The 18,670-nt window shown below is 41.9% G+C and overlaps 1 protein-coding gene across 23 annotated transcripts in view; it reads right to left on the bottom strand.

Annotated features, from left to right (window-relative positions):
* Positions 1–18,670, bottom strand: part of RIMS2 (regulating synaptic membrane exocytosis 2) — a 387,973-nt gene that overhangs the window by 275,097 nt on the left and 94,206 nt on the right. For all 23 annotated transcript variants that reach the window (XM_054385548.1, XM_054385557.1, XM_054385553.1 and 20 more), the window contains one exon: positions 7,977–8,281. In XM_054385548.1, coding sequence (XP_054241523.1) covers positions 7,977–8,281 — 305 coding nt within the window. The remainder of the gene's footprint in view (positions 1–7,976; positions 8,282–18,670) is intronic.

The raw sequence follows: 18,670 nt of genomic DNA, 5'->3' as shown, positions 1-18,670 counted from the left end.
TTAATGACTGCTACAGGAAGATGACTCATTACATGGCCATTTTAGGAATAAAATGCAATTAGCTCAGCATCATGAGGAGATAAAAATCACTGAATTAACTGTTCAGTTGTAGGGTTCTTTTTTAATATTCAAGAGGTGAGACCATTGAATGAACTGCAAGTTCTCTTCTAGCTCAGATGCTTTTCACAGTCCTAACCGGAGCATAAAGACACAACCAAGGCCAGGTCCATTTGGTCAGCCCAGCACCTCATGCCAGAATCAACAAGGGTTGATTAAAATTAATCTTCCTCTGGGAGAAAACAAAGAAACAAATAATAATTTGAGTGTGTGCACTCACTTGGAAGTTCAGGATGAAATGTTTCTCTGAAGCTTCTCAGTTTATTTGGAATGGCAAAGAAAAATCAGATGCTTTCTGCTTTAATTTTATCTGCCTTGAGAGCCATTTTTTTGTTATAATTGTAAGTGATGGTCAGAGAAGTCTATCATTTAAAGCCTAGGATTCTCACAAAGTCATTACAGAAAAGAATCTCTTGCAGCTAATACACACTGCTTTCTATCAAGATATTGCCATATGAACCGTTGTCCTTGCTGGTTTTGTTTTGCCAAAGAAAATGGGGGCTCTGTCTGCAGCAAAGTTCATGGTTCATCCTATTACAAGCTGCATAATAAAAATGTAGCTTGGCAGATAAACTACATCTAGGGACCTATTCAAGCATGTAATATCAGCTGACAAGACACTGGACCAGAAACTGGGAAAATGGTGTTTGCAGCAGCTTAACCTCTTGTTATTCTATGAAGATGATATATTTACTGAGGTCCCTAATAGCATTTGGGGGAAGCTCAGCACTGCTGAAATGAGTACTTTCTCAGGTCATTTTCTGAAGCACCAGGGCATAAAGAGAGGGGACAGTGCTGCACAGTGCAGCTGCACAACTGCACTGTTGAATATACAAAACCCACTGCATATCTCACATAGATAACATCTTTGATGGTAAAACTCCACTTTGAGACACTGTCTTCAGGTCACCTACATTTCCTGCTGAACTTACAATGACATCATATTGCACTACTTTGCTGGAACAGGGAACTATATCCTTAAAGTATTTGTAGCTGTCTTCCTTTTGGTTAGGAAAGAATGCAATTAGGCCCCCACTGAAAGACACCAAAAACTCCTAGGAGACCTTGTAGCTGCATTTCATCATCTGAAAGGGACCTACAGGAAGGCTGGGAAAGGACTGTTTAGAAAGACTTGCAGTGATAGGACAAAGGGCAATGGTGGAGCAGGGTAGATTTAGGTTGGACATAAGGAGAAAGTTCTTTACAATGGGAGTGGTAAAATACTGGAACAGGTTGCCCAGAGGTGTGTTTGAGGCCCTGTCCCTGGAGACTTTCAAGATCAGACTCCATGTGGCCATGGAAAGGCTGCTAGGGGGTTGGACAAGATGAACCTCCAACTAGGCTCAAGCTGCCCAGGGCCACACAAACTCTGATCTTTAATGTATCCAGAAACAGAGTCTCAAACACATCCACGGGCAACCTGTTCTAGTATTTCACCACTCTCATTATAAAGAGCTTCCTCTCCTTATTTCTAACCTAAATCTGCCCTGCTCCAGAGTCAAACCACTGCCCGTCATCCTACCTCTACAGGCTCTTCTGAACAGCCCTTCTCCAGCCATCCTGTAGGTCCCCTTCAGATATTGAAATTAAATGTTAGCCATTTCCCTCAGCTTCACTGCACAGATGTAACTTACTCACCTTTACACACCAACGTTGTATTTATGAAATTCAATCAAAATCTCTTGTTTGTACTTCTGAAGAGCAACCAACCTCCAGAGAACAGAGCACAGCACAGCTAAGGTGTATGAACACACAGTGAGCTCTAACATTCGTGTTTGTCCCAGGTCAACAAAATAGCACTTTTAGAAGAGATGCTCAATCCAGAAAGGAACTGTCCTCATTAATTTAAATAATGAAATTTAAAATGCTGCAGCTCTTGAATTTATTTGATTTTTTTTCTGATATTGCTTTATTTCAGGGTTAATTTACCTAAAAGCAAAACTACATTTAACTCCATAAATGTTAGCTGCAGTTAGCACTTCATAAAAATATGTTCAATACTCTGATACAGCTGAGATCTGTGTTTAGAGATTTAGGTTATTAATGGTTAAAGACATAGGTGTAGCATACAGAAGAGTAACACTGCAATGAAAGGCCAAGCTCCACATCAAAGATACCAAATATCAGCACTGAGTACCAAGACTTCCCTGAGTTCATTCTGCATTACAGTGAGAAAAATCAAATAGTAAATGCTTTTTTCAGTAAGCAATATGCAACAAATATGCATAATTAAGAAAGGGGGGGGGGGGGGGGGGGGATCAAGTCATCAGGAACAGCAAGCAAAATACAGCCAGCATGATGCAAGGGAATGCTGTTTGAAAAGGCACTCTGCAGTAAATTATGAAAATTAAATTCCCCAAAATCAACATGAGATTTGCTCACTGCAGAGAAAGACTGCAGCTGAGCTCATATTGTCACTTCAAACTGGAATTCAATCTTTTTTGCTTGTGTGTTTAATGAAAATGTTTAATGTTTGGAAAGAAACATAGCAGTTTTAGACTGTTTATTAAGGTAGGTTAGCTCTGTTACAGTTTTCTTTTATTTCTCTCTTCTCCAGACAGATTTCCTTCCTCTAAAAATAACAAAAAAAAAAAAAAAGGTTGACAAGTTGTGTCTGCCATCAGTCAGAGGCCCAACACTACTCAAGCATAGATTCTATAGCTAAATAATAGCTGGCTTTAAAAAATAGTTATTTTCACAAAGCATCAGGAAAACAAATAAAGAAAGAGAGAAACCCAGCTAGTTCATGGGTTGCTCTGCTGCTCTGGGGAAAAGTGGAGGGAGGGAAGCAATGCATATGTCAGAAAACCTACAGTGAAGTCACGGTGTGGCTGCGCATGTCCTGCATGTTGTGTTAACAGTGTCACTGCAGGAGACCCACAGAGCCAACCTTACAAGACAAAAAGAATTGTGCAAGCAGATTTGTTTCTCAGAAGACAGTTCTGCAAAGGTAATGGAGAGAAAAAAACTCCTGTTCTAGAAGCCACCATAGAATGGAGAAGCTGCAAACCATTGCAACCTGTTAATAACATGGAAAACCACACACCAGCAGCTATAGGGAGTCTGGGCTGTCACTAGACAACGCTGTCTCTACACAGATTTTTCACCGTCTTTAAATACATCAGCAGGTAGAAAACTATAGGTAAAAGACTTAAAAGGTCTCTGGTTTACTTGAGATTGCTTTCAGATATGCTGAGGTTCCACAAGTCCAAGTAAAAACTGTACACTTTAAGGCACCTGGCCTGAAGATCACCAAACCCAAGTGTTTGGAAACAATCAAAAGCAGAGGTTGCACTTCAGGGTTGTGTCATAAACACTGCAGAAGACAAATACTGATATCCATGGGAAATGGCCAGCCTTTCAGAAAGGGATGTAATTGACCAATTCTTTAACAGTACAGTTAAATTGCAGCAATACCATCAGTGGTGCTCTCAGTATCACTTGTTCATAATCCAGCAATCACAGAGCCTTTTGAAAAAAGATGTACCGTGAAACAGATGGACACACATTTTCATTCATTTAATTCATGCAGCTCTTTGATATTTCTCAGCTAGCTTCTGCTTGCTTTTTCCTGTCTCCTCCTCTTCCCTCTTATTTTGGTGTCTTTTCTCTCTCTCTTCACACCCTGACATCCCCAACTGCAGTCTCAAAAGACAGAGCCTACACTGACAACTCATACTGGCACTCCTTTCAAGAACAGAAGCAAAAGGACACAGGGGACCACTTTTGTTCTACTGTCACTGGGAATGCAAAAGAATAAAACCTTTATCTGTTGGAAATAAGCATATACATTCCATAGAGAATATATGGAATGGAATGGAATATATGGAACAAACCCTGCATCTTCAGACCCAAGTAACCTCAATAGCTTGCGGTTCTCACTCAGAACAAAATACATCCTCCAAACCCACTAGACTGTGTAGAAAACACCATAAAAATCCTCTTTTTTTTTTTTCCTGGGATAAAAGGGATGAGGGAAAATGAGCCCTAAAATACATAAGTATCCTTGAAAGGAGAAGGGAGGGGAGTAGGAAGGAGGATATATTTTATCTGTGTCTACTGGCATGGAAAATAAATACTGCTGTTGTGCAACTCCACAGCTGCTCACTCTCTCTGTTGTTTTCATTCTGGTTTATATGATTTAATCTTATATCCTTACAGTTAATCTGAAAAGCATTCAGGCAGCTTTATTCATTAGTCTTGCTTTAAATCATGATCTGTAAGGTCTTTGTAGATACCAAGAACCAATTCTGTTTCTGACATAGCTCACCCTCCGATAGATGCAGCAACAACAAACTGAGTCATGAAATGTGAAAACTAACTTTCCAACGACATTTTTGCTTCTATTTTTTCCTCAGATCCCATGAAAAATATTCTTGAGGACAGCTTTTCTTACACTGGTAGAACGCATGACACAGGGATATTGCAAAGCCAAAGTTAACAGTTTTGCATATTGGAAAGCATTTTGGACAGCTTAGAGAAACAAACCAAGCCACCACCAACACAAAAACACATGCAAAGAAACCACCAAAACATGTAATCATTCACATCCTGTGAGACCTACACTAGATTCTATGGTCCTGCTCTGGCAGGGGGGGTTGGACTTGATGATATCCAGAGGTCCCTTCCAATCCCTAACATCCTGGGATCCACCCCAACTACAAAGCACCATTCAAGACAGGCATTAGACTAGAGATAGTTTTGTCGTCATAACCTTGCACTGGGAAGATACATGGGCTGTTTCCTACATCAGGAGAGCTGTTGCCTAAAAAGGATGCTGAGATGCCACATATGCAGAAAAGAGCTTTGTAAAGCAATGAAGTCACAGAAGATTCACCATTTGAAACACTGAATGTATGTGGGGAAAGTAACTGACATGGCTTTACAACGGATCCCGATAAAAGCAAGAAAAATCATTATTTTTACCACTCAAGCATGGCACCACCACCTAAAGATCTAACAGTTCAGGCAAACAGAATTACACATAAAATGTGTATCAGCACTAATAAAAGCTGGGGAATGAGGAACCTTATTAGGGTGTTGTACACGTTTTAGTGGGACATTATAAACATTTGCTCTGGCATAGGCTTTGGAATGAAGAAATCAATGATTTCACAAGCTGATTGCCTGCTACAAAATGACTGGGGAAAACAAACAAACAAAAAAAACCAAACAAACAAACAAAAAATTGTCTGTTGAAATAATTTTGCACCTAGGAAGACAGCACCACATATTGAATGATGTGTAGTATCAGTCTTGGGAACAATAGGGTGCATGAAGAGTTTCGATCAAAATAAAAGGACCCTTTTGTATAACCCAGAATTACTGCAAAACTGGGTAGTACAAATCAAAAAGCTGCAGTGCATGCAGCCATAAATCTACCATCTGTGCACAGCAGACCTCAGAGTAGACCTTCAGAGCCTATGGATTATATAGAGTAATATTTTGTATTTCTTTCATGCACATCATTTGGCAGTTTTCAGGGAGTCTGGTGTTACACTGCGTCAGCATCCAGACTCTGCCCACAAGGCTAAGTGGTTACTTCACAATTGCCCTTAGCATAAAATCCCAGTGCAATACAAATTAAGCTGGATTCACCTCAAACCATGTCAAATTAAAATGGTCAGTCACTGAAAGTAATCTAACACTGTGTCAAAGGCAGCCAGCATGACTTCACTAAGGGCAAATCCTGCCTGATGAACCTAGCAGCCTTCTATGATGCAGTGACTACATCTGAGGACAAGGGACATCCTGTGGATGTCATCCATCCTGTGGATGTCATCTATCTGGACTTCTGCAAGGCCTTTGACATGGTCCCCACAACATCCCACTTGCTAATAAGCAGGAGAGATATGGATTTGATGGGTGGACTGTTCAGTGGATAAGGAATTGGCTGGAAAAGGACTTGGGGGTGCTGGTGGAAAAGAAGCTGGACATGGGTCAGCAATGCACACTTGCAGCCCAGAAGGCCAATGGCATCCTCAGCTACATCAAAAGCAGCATGGCCAGCAGATGGAGAGAAGTGATTCTGCCACTCTCTTCTGGTGAGACCTCACCTGGAGTACTGCATCCAAGTCTGGGAGCCCTCAACAGAGGAAGGGCATGGACCCGATGGGGCGGGTCCAGAGGAGGGCCATGAAGATGATCAGGGGGCTGGAGCACCTCTGCTATGAGGACAGGCTGAGGGAGCTGGGGGTGTTCAGCCTGGAGAAGAGAAGGCGGCTCTGGGGACACCTAATAGCAGCCTTCCTGAAGGGGGCTACAAGAAGGCTGCAGAGGGACTGTTCACAAAGGTCCATAGTGACAGGGTGAGAGGCAAGGGTTTGAAATTAGAAAAGAGTAGATTTAGATTGGATGTTAGGAACAAGTTCTGCACCATGAGGGTGGTGGAACACTGGAACAGATTGCCCAGGGAGGTAGTTGAGGCCTCATCCCAGGTGATATTCAAGGTCAGGTTTGACAAGGCTCTGAGCAACCTCATCTAGTGGAGGATGTCTCTGCTCACTGCAGGGGCTTGGACCAGATGACCTTTAGAGATCCCTTCCAATCCAAACTATTCTGTGATTCTATTTTCCTGGAACAGTAAAGTGTGTGGGGGGGGAAGAACCAGAAGGAACCTGCTCCTTAGCATCAAATTAAAGCTGCCAGCTGTGTTTCTCAGAGACCACACACATAATGGAGGAGCATTCAGAGCCACTAACTACTGAACATCAGCTGAAATCAACCCAAAGGGCAACAGGCAGAATAAATTAAACAAAAAGGGTTAGATTAATTACATCCAATCTGTTCTCAAATAAGACCAAAAATAGGAAGTAAGATATGGTAAAATACAAGAGGTGAGGGGGAAAGGAAGAGAATGTTAATTATATTAGCTATATAAGACATTATAACTGTCTAACTTGTTTCAAGCTTGTGGAATAAATATTGTAACGAGGTCATATCTGGGCAACAGAGGAAGGCTGCCAGATTATACTGCTCTGGCTGCCAAATTCCAAGGCAGGTGGAGGTCTCTGGGGAGAGAGAGAGGGTATCATTGCCATGGAAACATGCAACCAAGCTTACTCTCTTCTTTCCCTCTGAACCATATTTAAAGTTCTATTCTAGTCTGGTTTTGAAAAGACCAAAACAAAACCAAAAAATCGTTAAATTTATTCAATGAAACCATTTCTACTTCTGCATTCCAGTGAAACAGCCACAAAAGCTGAAAGCCTTCTCCTGCCTTTTTGGTACAATCACATCAAAAGAAAGGAAAGGAGGTTCCAGCTTCAGCCTCTGGCTAAACTGGGTCTAAATACATGAGTGTTGAAGCAGCCACACTTTCAACCAAGGCCAAGTAACACAAAGATAAACCAGGGAGGAAAAGTTTTCATTCTGATAACAATAACTAACAGCAAGAACCTGAGCCTTTCCCACCTTCAATACTACATGCTGCAAATATTACCAAGAGTTTTAATTCAATATTCTGAACAGCCACCAGCTTCCATTAACCTTTTTGAGCCCTCTTTTGGACTACTAAAATTCTGCTATAAAGCTAATGGCCACAAAAGAAATCTGGCAGCATTCTGCAGAGCACAATGAGTATGACTCACCAAAGTTGCCGGCACAGGGACAAGCTGTCACACTGCCACTGACATTTTCCACGTTGTTGGTTTTTTTAATTTTTATGAGAAGGAATGAAAAAAAACCAAAACCCCACACTGTCCATGACCATCTGAATGCAATAAGAGACTCTTCAGCTGCTGCTTAGGACTGGTTCAAGAAGCCCAGTACATATTTATAGACAACAGAACAACAAGATCATCAGATGTGCAGCATCGATTCAGCAGATCTCATCTGTACAAACGTTAAATCCTTCTTACCTGTCTGATGGTGTGTCACTTGTAACTTGGTGCTTTACTCCATTCTTAATTGAGTCTTGTCTTGTGAGCCCTTGAGGTCTGTTTTTGTCCAAAGCTTGTGTGGATACATCACCTGGAGGCCCTTGGTACTGTGAATGCTCCTGCAGCTTTGCTTTTTTCTCTTGAGGTGCTTCCTCGTTCCGCAGACCTCTAACACCTTCTTGGTCAGGCTGCTGTGGTGCATTTGATCCACTGTTATAGAACCAGGCTCCTGATTTTGTGAGGATTTCTTGTTGTTTTCGGCACAAGTTACATACCCACATTACCTGTTCAGATAGAATTTAAATGGGAAAGAAAATCTGTCAGTTGGCAAACATCACACACAAAGTTTTCATCAAGCATACATCAAGGGATGGTGACCATTTCCAAGGGTAGAAAGAATAACATTTTAATTCTTTCTATTAGAACTATCAACAGTTTAGCCACAGCCTGTTTTGCCTTGGAGGGAAGCCCTTTAGAAAAATGTACAAAAGTATTTTTTTCTGCTTTTGCTTCATCGTTTACAACACAAGTGAAAAATCACAGACATCCCAATGGCAGTAAACGTAAGATCTGAAAATGAAGATTATAGAGTTGAGAATGGTGGGATGCTAGAGAGAAAATAAATAAACTGAAAGGGGATTAAAAAGGAGTTAAAAAAAATCATTGAATGCTTAATCCATTGTCTTAGTAAGTTAAAGAACTTTGGAACAGATCCTCTGCTGTTTGCAAACAAGTCATTTTATAATTCTCAGGAATGCTTTGCTGATTTAATTCAGCAGAGGTCTGTATCTTAGATTTACAAGAAGGAGCTGACTTCAAGAAGTGACTTGATTTTCAAAGCTACTGTAAAATTAAAGCCATTTTCTAAAGAGAGCAGAACAATATGTAAGGTGGGTGAGTCTGGGAATGTGAGTTCATTTCGCATTCAGTTCTTCTGCTGCATGAGAATAAATCAGGATGTGATGGATCACATACAACAGACCAGTAATTAACACAATGGCACAAACTGGTTATTGTGTTACCTTCAAATCTGTAGCGTGGGTAGCATTAATTCAGCTCAAGTTTTAGCCTTCACTCCTTAATCTTAATTTGTCTTAACCTTAACTCAACTCTTTTGTCCTCTAAACATTTTTGTCTTAGTTCACAGACAAAATGATACTATTTTTACTATATGTTCTTTGAATGTCTACACTCAGCCTTCAGTCTAGTTATCATGCCTCCAGTTTGAATTCTACACCAAGATGTACCTTTCCAAAGGGTTTACAGTGCAGGACTGTCTACATTTATCCCATACTCAGGGCTGAATTGTAGGAGTTGCTCTATCACCCAATTATATATCTGCCAGAAGAGAAGGGGGATCAGGAAAAGGAGAGAGACAAATTGAACAGAAATTTCACCAAACAGCCAAACTGATACAAATGCCACCATAAAGTGCATAAAGCTACAGTCAGCCCAGCAAAGACACAGCAGTCACCCTAAACAGGAAGGCAGTCTTCAAGAGCAGAAGGAAGAGGACCAGGGTCAACAGAAGCCCCTAGGAGAAAGCTCATAGAGTCTCTCTTATCCTCAGCAAAATTCCCCTTCTATACTGAGTCGATATTTGTGGTACAGGATCTGTAACTCTGTGTGCTATTTTACCTTCTCTTAGTAGCTGTTAACCTCAACCACATCCCTGAGCAGCCTGTTCCGTTATTTCACCACCCTCACTGTAAACCACTTCCTCCTGATGTCCAACCTAACTCTACTCTGCTCCAGTTTCATACCATTGCTCCTTGTCCTATCACCACAGGCCCTTCTAAACAGTCCTTCCCCAGCCTTCCTGTAGGTCCCCTTCAGATGTTGACATGTAGCTATAAGGTCTCCATAAAGCCTTCTCCTCTCCGGGCTGAACAACCCCAACTCTTTCAGCCTGGCTTCACAGGAGAGGTGCTCCAGCTCTCTGATTATCTTCATGGCACTCCTCAGGACCCACTCCAGCAGGTCCATGTCTCTCTTGTATTGGGGCCTCCAGAGCTGGACACATTACCCCCGGTACCAGAGCAGAGTAGTGGCAGAATGCCCTCTCTCAACCTGCTGGCCATGCTTCTCTCGGTGAAGCCCAGGCTGCCATTGACCCTATTACAGGAGGGATATGGACATGCTGGAAGGTGTCCAGAGAAGGGCCACCAGGATGATCAGAGGGCTGGAGCACCTCTCCTATGAGGAGAGACTGAAAGAGTTGGGGCTGTTCAGTCTGGAGAAGAGAAGGCTCTGAGGAGACCTTCTTGTGGCCTTCCAGTATCTGAAGAGGGCTAAAAGAAAGCTGGGGAGGGACTTTTTAGGCTATCAGGTAGTGATAGGACTGGGGAGAATGGAATAAAGCTGGAAGTGGGGAGATTCAGACTGGATGTGAGGAAGAAGTTCTTCCCCATGAGAGTGGTGAGAGCCTGGAATGGGTTGTCCAGGAAGGTGGTTGAGGCCCCATCCCTGGAGGTGTTTAAGGCCAGGCTGGATGAGGCTCTGGCCAGCCTGATCCAGTGTCAGGTGTCCCTGCCCACAGCAGGGGGTTGGAACTGGCTGATCCTTGTGGTCCCTTCCAACCCTGACCGATTCTATCATTCTGGGCTGCAAGTGTGCACTTCTGGCTCATGTCCAGTTTCTCACCCACCAGCACCCCCAAGGCCTTTTCTGCAGGGCTGCTTTCATCATCCCCCAGCCTGGACTGATATCAAGGGTTGCTCCAACCTGGTTGCAGGACCTTGTAATTTGCACTTTCAGTGTGTAGACTTCTCCAGTGGGGACACAAGCAGTTATAATTTTAGATTCAAATAATCACACAGAATGAGCAGACTGGCAACTGTCACACACAGAAATTGACCTGCTTTCAGTGAGCATCAAGAAATTCAAACCCTGGATAAGTACAGGGCTACACTGACTTCTGCATCTTACCAAAGCATGTAGAAGCATGCTTGCAACTTAATACATACTGGTAAATTCCAATGGAAGCCTCTCCATCAAATGGCAAACATTCATGTAAGATAGCGTTGTAAGAGCACAGATGGGAAGGTGGCATATTCTTGGACAAGATTTTTCCTTCTCCCCCCAGGTGCCTGCAACAGAGAGCTCAGCAGCTCCTACACATACAGAGCTGCTCTGCCCCTGCCAAGTCCCCACCAGGACAGAGCATTTAATGTGACAGCAGCACAGCAGAGAAGGGAGAGGGAGGCTGCACGAGTGGATTCCAAGCTTAAAACATACACTGTGACATACCTGCAAAGAAGAACAACAGAAGCTTCCCCTCTGAAGAACTCATTTGAAAAGAGCTAATCACTTCTATCAGAAATCTGCACTCCAGAGCAGATGCATACTACCTACTACACCCATTTTCAAATCTTCTAAGCACCACTGAGGAGTTCAGCTGTCAGGAGCACATTTTGTACACCAGCATCAGTGTTGCAATTTGTGAGTGTCAATTCTTCTCAGTGTGAACACTGCAAATTGAAGAGGGGGAAAAAAATGGGCAAGAATACTGCTATTCAGTATCTCTATTATTTAAGTACCAGTTTAAAAATAGAATCTAAAGTGCTCTTGACAACGTAGGGAGATGTGCATTTCAGTACCAAAGGCTGAAACACCACCTGGTGCCTAGGATAAGAATTGCTGAAATTCTTTCCAAATTAATGTCTCCTGTGTAGTGTGAAAATAACCACACACACTATATCTAGCCTGACATTTTCACACTAAGTCTTAATGCAGTTTGTGTTTCTTTTTTAAGACATTATACAATGCTGAAAAGAAATATCCTGAATTTGGATGAGACAGATTTACCTCAGAATTTCCCATGGGCTTTCCATTCATGAATATTAATTCCATACACAGAACACACAAGTTCTAACTCATTTGGGATTTCTTCATTTTTACATGATTATTCATAACATCAGAGAATCCTAGAATGGTAAGGGATGGAAGGGACCCCTGGAGATCATCTTGTCCAACCCCCCTGCCAAAGCAGGTTCATCTAGAGCAGGTTGCACAGGACAGCATCCAGCCATGTTTTGACTTTTTCCAGAGGCAGAAAGTCCACCACCACTGTTCCAGTGCTCTACCAGCCTGAAAGTTGTTCCTCCTTATGTTTAGATGGAATCTGTCACAGGTGTAAAACAACTTCATTAGTTACCAAGGAAGCTTTTTCAAAGGAGGAGTACATCTACTCTCCATCTACGATGACTTGAAATAGTCACTGCCAAATCAGTGCTGGCACTCAGGAACGTGAGTCAGCTTCCTCCCTGCAGTCACGGAAGTTACAATTCACACTAGATGGTGTAAAGACTTCCACTGAGGAAATGGGTGATGTGAAATCAGCTGCAATCTGGACACAGTACACACTGGTGAGTGATACACCCCTGCCAATACAGCTGCATCTCTTCTAAAAGGGAGTTTCTAAGCCCACACAGTACTCCACAGGGCCATGAGACCTCATTAAATAAATGTGGTGGGTTGTGGCATGAAATAAACCTGCCATAAGTGAACAGAATCTACAATATGGTTCCAAGAAGTCTGTCTTCAACATTTGAAAGCTGTATAACTATATATTGAGAACATACAACTGACCAAGGCAGAGGTTTACTACCGTTTCAGATTTGCAGCATACATTTGCTGTCACTTTTCTCAGCAAGTTTAAGCTCACTACATAAGAATACTGGATAGGAGGACACCTCATTGCTGTCTACAACTACGTGAAGGGAGGTTGTAGCCAGCAGGGGGTTGGTCTCTTCTCCCAGGCAACCAGCACCAGAACAAGAGGACACAGTCTCAAGCTGCGCCAGGGGAGGTTTAGGCTGGAGGTGAGGAGAAAGTTCTTCACAGAGAGAGTGGTTGGCCATTGGAATGTGCTGCCCAGGGAGGTGGTGGAGTCACCATCTGTGGAGGTGTTCAAGAGGGGATTGGACGTGGCACTTGGTGCCATGGTTTAGATAGTCATGAGGTTTAGGGTGACAGGTTGGACTCGATGATCTTTGAGGTCTCTTCCAGCCTTCTTGATTCTATGATTCTATGACACCTTGTGTATTGGTTCCAGTTGCCTGCAGCTTCTGGCAGCAGTATTTTTAATTTTTTTTAACAACTATTTAAAATTTAACAGATTTCCATCTTAAAATTACCTAGGGGGGGGAAAGGAAGGAAAGAAAGGAAGGAAAGAAAGGAAGGAAAGAAAGGAAGGAAAGAAAGGAAGGAAAGAAAGGAAGGAAAGAAAGGAAGGAAAGAAAGGAAGGAAAGAAAGGAAGGAAAGAAAGGAAGGAAAGAAAGGAAGGAAAGAAAGGAAAGAAAGGAAGGAAAGAAAGGAAAGGAAGGAAAGAAAGGAAGGAAAGAAAGGAAGGAAAGAAAGGAAGGAAAGAAAGGAAGGAAAGAAAGGAAGGAAAGAAAGGAAAGGAAAGAAAGGAAGGAAAGAAAGGAAAGAAAGAAAGGAAAGAAAGGAAGGAAAGAAAGAAAGGAAAGAAAGGAAAGAAAGAAAGAAAGGAAAGAAAGAAAAGAAAGAAAGGAAGGTCTGTCACAATGCTTTTCCAAGCCCTGGAAAGAATGCCTTTTAATTTCCAGTGCCCATTTCTTCCAAGCTGGTTTATTGCTATTTATTCTTCTATCAGTGTTGCCATTTAAATAGCTCCTTTCTCTCTGTCTTTGTTGTCTGATGGTTTTGTACAGACCAATCACATACCCTTTCTGCTTTCATTTTTCAAGATCAAATAGATTTTGCTCTTTCCAACTGTGCCTGTACTCGCAAGACACAAGCATGTCACAGGGCCATGGGCTGGCCCATGATCACCTGCTAAGTCCCCTGCTTCCTGGCACAGTTAGGTCTTTGCTAGCCAGCATCTCCCAGGCAATGCCAGCACACTGCAGAAGAACAGCATGGAGCAAGAACTGCTCCTAATAAGCAGCTTGGACACAGCTATCCTGTTATGGAAAGGAGAGTTCAGAGTTGTTGAGCAGGGTTGAGCCATACAGGAGCCCCTGAGCTGTAGTTCAGAGGAGAGATTCTTATTTATCCCTAAATTCTTGATTTTACAGTTAGTGCTATGCAATCTCACTCCTGTTTACTCCTGGAGTTCATAAGGTGATCTGGTTCTTTGTTATGTGATACCCCTTTGCTCCCCTGCACTGACAAGTACCCAGCTTGGTGTCACCAATGCAATTAATTCTTGCCCTCTCTGCCAAGGCCTTCAGTGAAATTACCAAAGATCTTCCCAAGTGCTAATGCTTGAGGAACTCAGCTAGGAAGTTGCTTATAGCTTTTCCCTCTGTATCATTATTCAACTGATCCTTACTGTTTCAGTTTAACCAGTAATTTCTAGCTGCTCTTGCATCATTTAATCTTCTGCAAAGAAGTTACACTGCTACACAAATTCCTAGTTCTCTCTGCATGTAAATGAATTCCTTCAACTCCTCAGTACAGCTAATTTTGCCTATTTGTTCCCTTGATGCCTAAAAAAAATATCTGTAGAGACTGTTGTTAGATCAACTTTGCTGATGGACTAAAAAACTGTGATGGAGGAATCACAGAATCATAAAATGATTTGGATTGGAAGAGACCTCCAAAAGTCATCCAGGCCAACCCCCTTGCAGGAAGCAGGGACATCCTCCACTAGATCAGGTTGCTCAGAGGCTTGTCCAGGAAGGGCAGTTAAAATTTTTTGTGGCAAAATACAAACAGATAGTTATGGCTGGGGTAAGGTAATACAGACACTAGAATTAATAATTTTTCAACAGTTTGCTAGAAAAATGACTGACACTAAGAGTTTCTATGAATCCAGGAAGTCTAAAAATATTAAGTTTTAATTAATTAATTACAAGAGTTTCTTATTGTCTTAAATATTTTTACCATACTGAATTTGGGCAAAGTAGTGTGTTCTGTTAGGTTGGCACCATAGCAATCAAACAAAGGACAGTTCCAGGTTGTTTTGTCTCACAAAGAACTTTACTCTCAAAGGCACTGGTAAAAATATTCCACTATTTTACTGTTGTTTGATTTTGAGACTTTTGATGCCGGAAAGGCTCAATCAGACATTATCTATGCTGCTTTGTGTTCAAAGTTCTGTACTAATGTCACAGCTATTTAAAAATAACTGATCACCCACAGCATATTCATTAGTTGAGGTTTGTGAACTCTGTGAAGATGAATGGCACTAATTTTTCACAGATTGTTTAGTACTACCAGGAACAATAACATCAACAAGAGAGAAAAAGCAACAGGACCACAGTGAGCCTGGGGTCTGTGTGCAGATGACACTAAACTGAACTCAGTTAAACTACACCACTTACATCATCTGAGTCATCACTCAAACTGTCTCAGAAAAATTAAAGATTCAGTTGCAATGAAATGTAACAGTAAGAGAAGACTTGGGATGCTTGTCCTGTGGTTACTGCTATACTGAAAACCACACAGTTCCTCCAGCTTAATATAAACTTGCTGCCTGGACTCTAACTATGCAGTCACAGCAGCACAGCTCTCAGTGCAAGCTGCAAGGTCAGACAGCAAGATGATCTGTAGAATCACAGAATATCCTGAGTTGGAAGGGACCCACACTGATCATTAAGTCCAACACCCTGCTCCTTGCAGGACTACCTAAAACTAAGCCACATGACTAAGCATCCAGATGCTCCTTGATCTCTGAGAAAATTGATGTCACAACTACTTCCCTGGGGAGCCTGTTCCAATGACCAAACACCCTCTCAGGGAAGAACTTTTCCTCAAACCCAAGCTCACCTTCCTCCCAGCACAACTCATTCCATTACCTTGTGTCCTGTCACTAGAGCGATCAGCATCTCCCCCTCTGCTGCCTCCCTTGAGGAAGCTATAACCACAGTGAGGTCACCTTTTAGCCTCTTGCTCTCCCAACTGAACAAGCCAAGTGGCCTCAGCTGCTTCCTGTCCCTTGCTTTTGAGACCTTTCACCTTCTCTGAACACACTCTAACAGTCTGACGTCCTTTGTACATTGAGGTGCTCAAAATGATACACAAAGTGGTACACAGGGTGGGCCACATGAGCGTGGGGAAGGGGAGAAAAATCACCTCCATCAACCTGGATAGCTAGGAATTGCTGTCCAGGCTGGAACCCTACGATGAACAGCATGCTTACAACAGCTGCACATCTCATGCCACCCCTAACCCTGACAGAACAGTAAGAAAATTCCAATTAAAAAAAAATTTTACATGCATGTCAGGTCCATGAATTTTGTAATAGAAAAGGAGCATAAGAGTAAAAAAGCAACAGAGTTGGTGATACCTAACAGAGTCAGGTACATATCACTTAGCAATACACTGAAGAGAAAAACTATATTTTACTGAAGGAAAAGGGAAATTATGGATAATGAAATAAAGCTTTTTCTTTTTTTAATTCCAGTGCCAAATGTCCTTTGCTAGGAAACACATCTGGTTAATTGCCTCCATTTCTACTTTGTACACACTGGTGACTCTGTACTTCCATAATTGTTTCTTCCTTTATAATATGTGCAAATTCCACACATGCAAAGCCCTTCTGCTACCTCAACTGCCTGTTAAGGTAGCTAGGTGAATGCTTCCCTTCACTGCTAGTGTAAATTAGCAGACTTTGGAAGTGTTATTAGTGAGAATGACTACCTTCCTTAAAACATGTACTACTTATGTCACTCAGATAATTGTACCTACAGCTTAACTTCCTGCTTTATTGGTCATTTGCATCCTTCCCTCTTGCAGGGAAAGAGAACTAGAAGGTGGAGAAACACATTATGTGTATGTGAACTGACAGTACAAAATGGAACAATGCAAAGTCTCATACCTTAAGTCCTACATGTCCTTCAAAAGCCATCATCTGAGGATACAGATGAAGTAAGAACAGGAAGGCCTTGAAGAATTCCAATAAGTGAATCTGTTGGTAATATCTCTCCAAAAAAGCACACACACTGCAATTTCAGTTTGTAGCTAATCACCAGCAGACTCCTCAAAGGATATTACCTAAAGATAATTTAGTCCTGACAAACTTTGCATCAGGATTCGAAGCTCTCATCAGAATAAGAGGCTTTCTTAAAGTGTGTTCTGCAAACTATGCCTGTGCCTTAAAAATGACATGCAGTTTGCCTAACAAAGCAGGTGTGGTTTGCTAGGAAGCGCTTCTAAATGGGTGTGCTCCCAGATGGAAGCTCTTACCCGTTTATCATGATAAAGCAGCATCTGACTCCTCTCATCTCCACATAGCTTCTGCTTCCCCATTTTCACATCGTACACTGCAGACAGTGTTGAGTGAAGCAAGTCAAGGTTTGTGGGAGCACCACATGCAGCCTATATAAATGAGTTTGGTGAAGTTTGAGGCTTCAGAAAACTTCTTCAAGAGGCACTTTCAGTGAGATTAAATCCTGACACAATGAGGAGTTTATGAAAGACTTTCTCTTCTCGGGATGTGAAGCTATATGTGTTTTCCTCCTCAGTTCTGGACCTAGCCACTGAAAGAGAAGACGATGGTCTGATGAAGCCATCCCTTTCTTCCCTACTTGTTATGTGCAAGTGGTGGCATGCTCTACCTCAGATAGCAGCTGCACACAGCAAACAGGATCTGGGATGTGATCAAACCTTTACCTACACCACCTCTACGCCATGCAGATTTGAATGTGCCACAAAGGACACAGCATCACATCACACTATCCTAGAGCTGGATAAAAAAACCCGTAGGAATAGAAGCCATCTGAAACACTGACTTGGGAATACCTTAACAAAATATTCCTGGCTCCCTCTAGTGGGCTTTGGTCGTGTATCCTGTGAGCTATGTTACACTAGCACCAACAACAAAAGGCTTTGGAAAGTTGTAATAAAAAACTTTGTTACAAACTTTGACCGAAAAACAACAACAAAGTTCTCATATTTCAGTTGCACAGCTTGTATTAGAAGAACATTGAGTAGCAGGAACTTTCAAGTTCCACATTAGAACCAACAAACACTAGTGTGAGGTGTCCCTGCCCACGGCAGGGGGGTTGGAACTAGGTGATCCTTGAGGTCCTTTCCAACCCTAACAATTCTATGATTCTATGAAAGTGGTTTGGGATTGTGTAACTGATTAAAAATATCCTTCAGGAATTTTATTCAGTCCTTAATTTGAAAGCTCGCTCTTTTTTACTTTATCTGCCTGTACAAAGAAGTCAAATGTTTTACATTTTAATTTAAATGTCATAGAAGCACTGACAAAGTTTTGTGTAGTCTCTTGATTCATTTTGAGCTATGTATTCTACATTTAAAACACTGGATGTGGTAATACCCTTAGAGTGACATCAGAGTATGCCAGGAGACTGTCTCCTGGCTTGATGTGATGGATAACCACAGCTGAACTTACAAAGATGTTTACCATCATGGATTCTAGAACTGAAACTCCAGCTTAATCTGCAAGAAAGAGAAAACACTGATAGTATTTCAAAAGATTAGTTAAACATTTTCAATTGTGAAAAACAAATTTTGAAAGATGGAGGAGTCCCCTACCACAACTAATCTTTGCAAAGCAAAATTGTTCTGCCCTCAGTTAAACTGCCACAGAGATAAATCTCTCAAAGTATGATCCCATGTAATACTTTCAAATAAAAGGGAAATTGTGTCACAGAATGTTAGGGACTGGAAGAGACCTCAAAAGATCATCTAGTCCATCCCCCTGACAACCTTGAGCAGGTCACATAGGAATGCA

This window comes from Indicator indicator, chromosome 12 (assembly GCF_027791375.1).
Source record: "Indicator indicator isolate 239-I01 chromosome 12, UM_Iind_1.1, whole genome shotgun sequence".
Classification (NCBI taxonomy): Eukaryota; Metazoa; Chordata; class Aves; order Piciformes; family Indicatoridae; genus Indicator; species Indicator indicator.
Note: the sequence above shows the minus strand (reverse complement) of the source record. Positions and strands in the feature narration are given on the sequence as shown.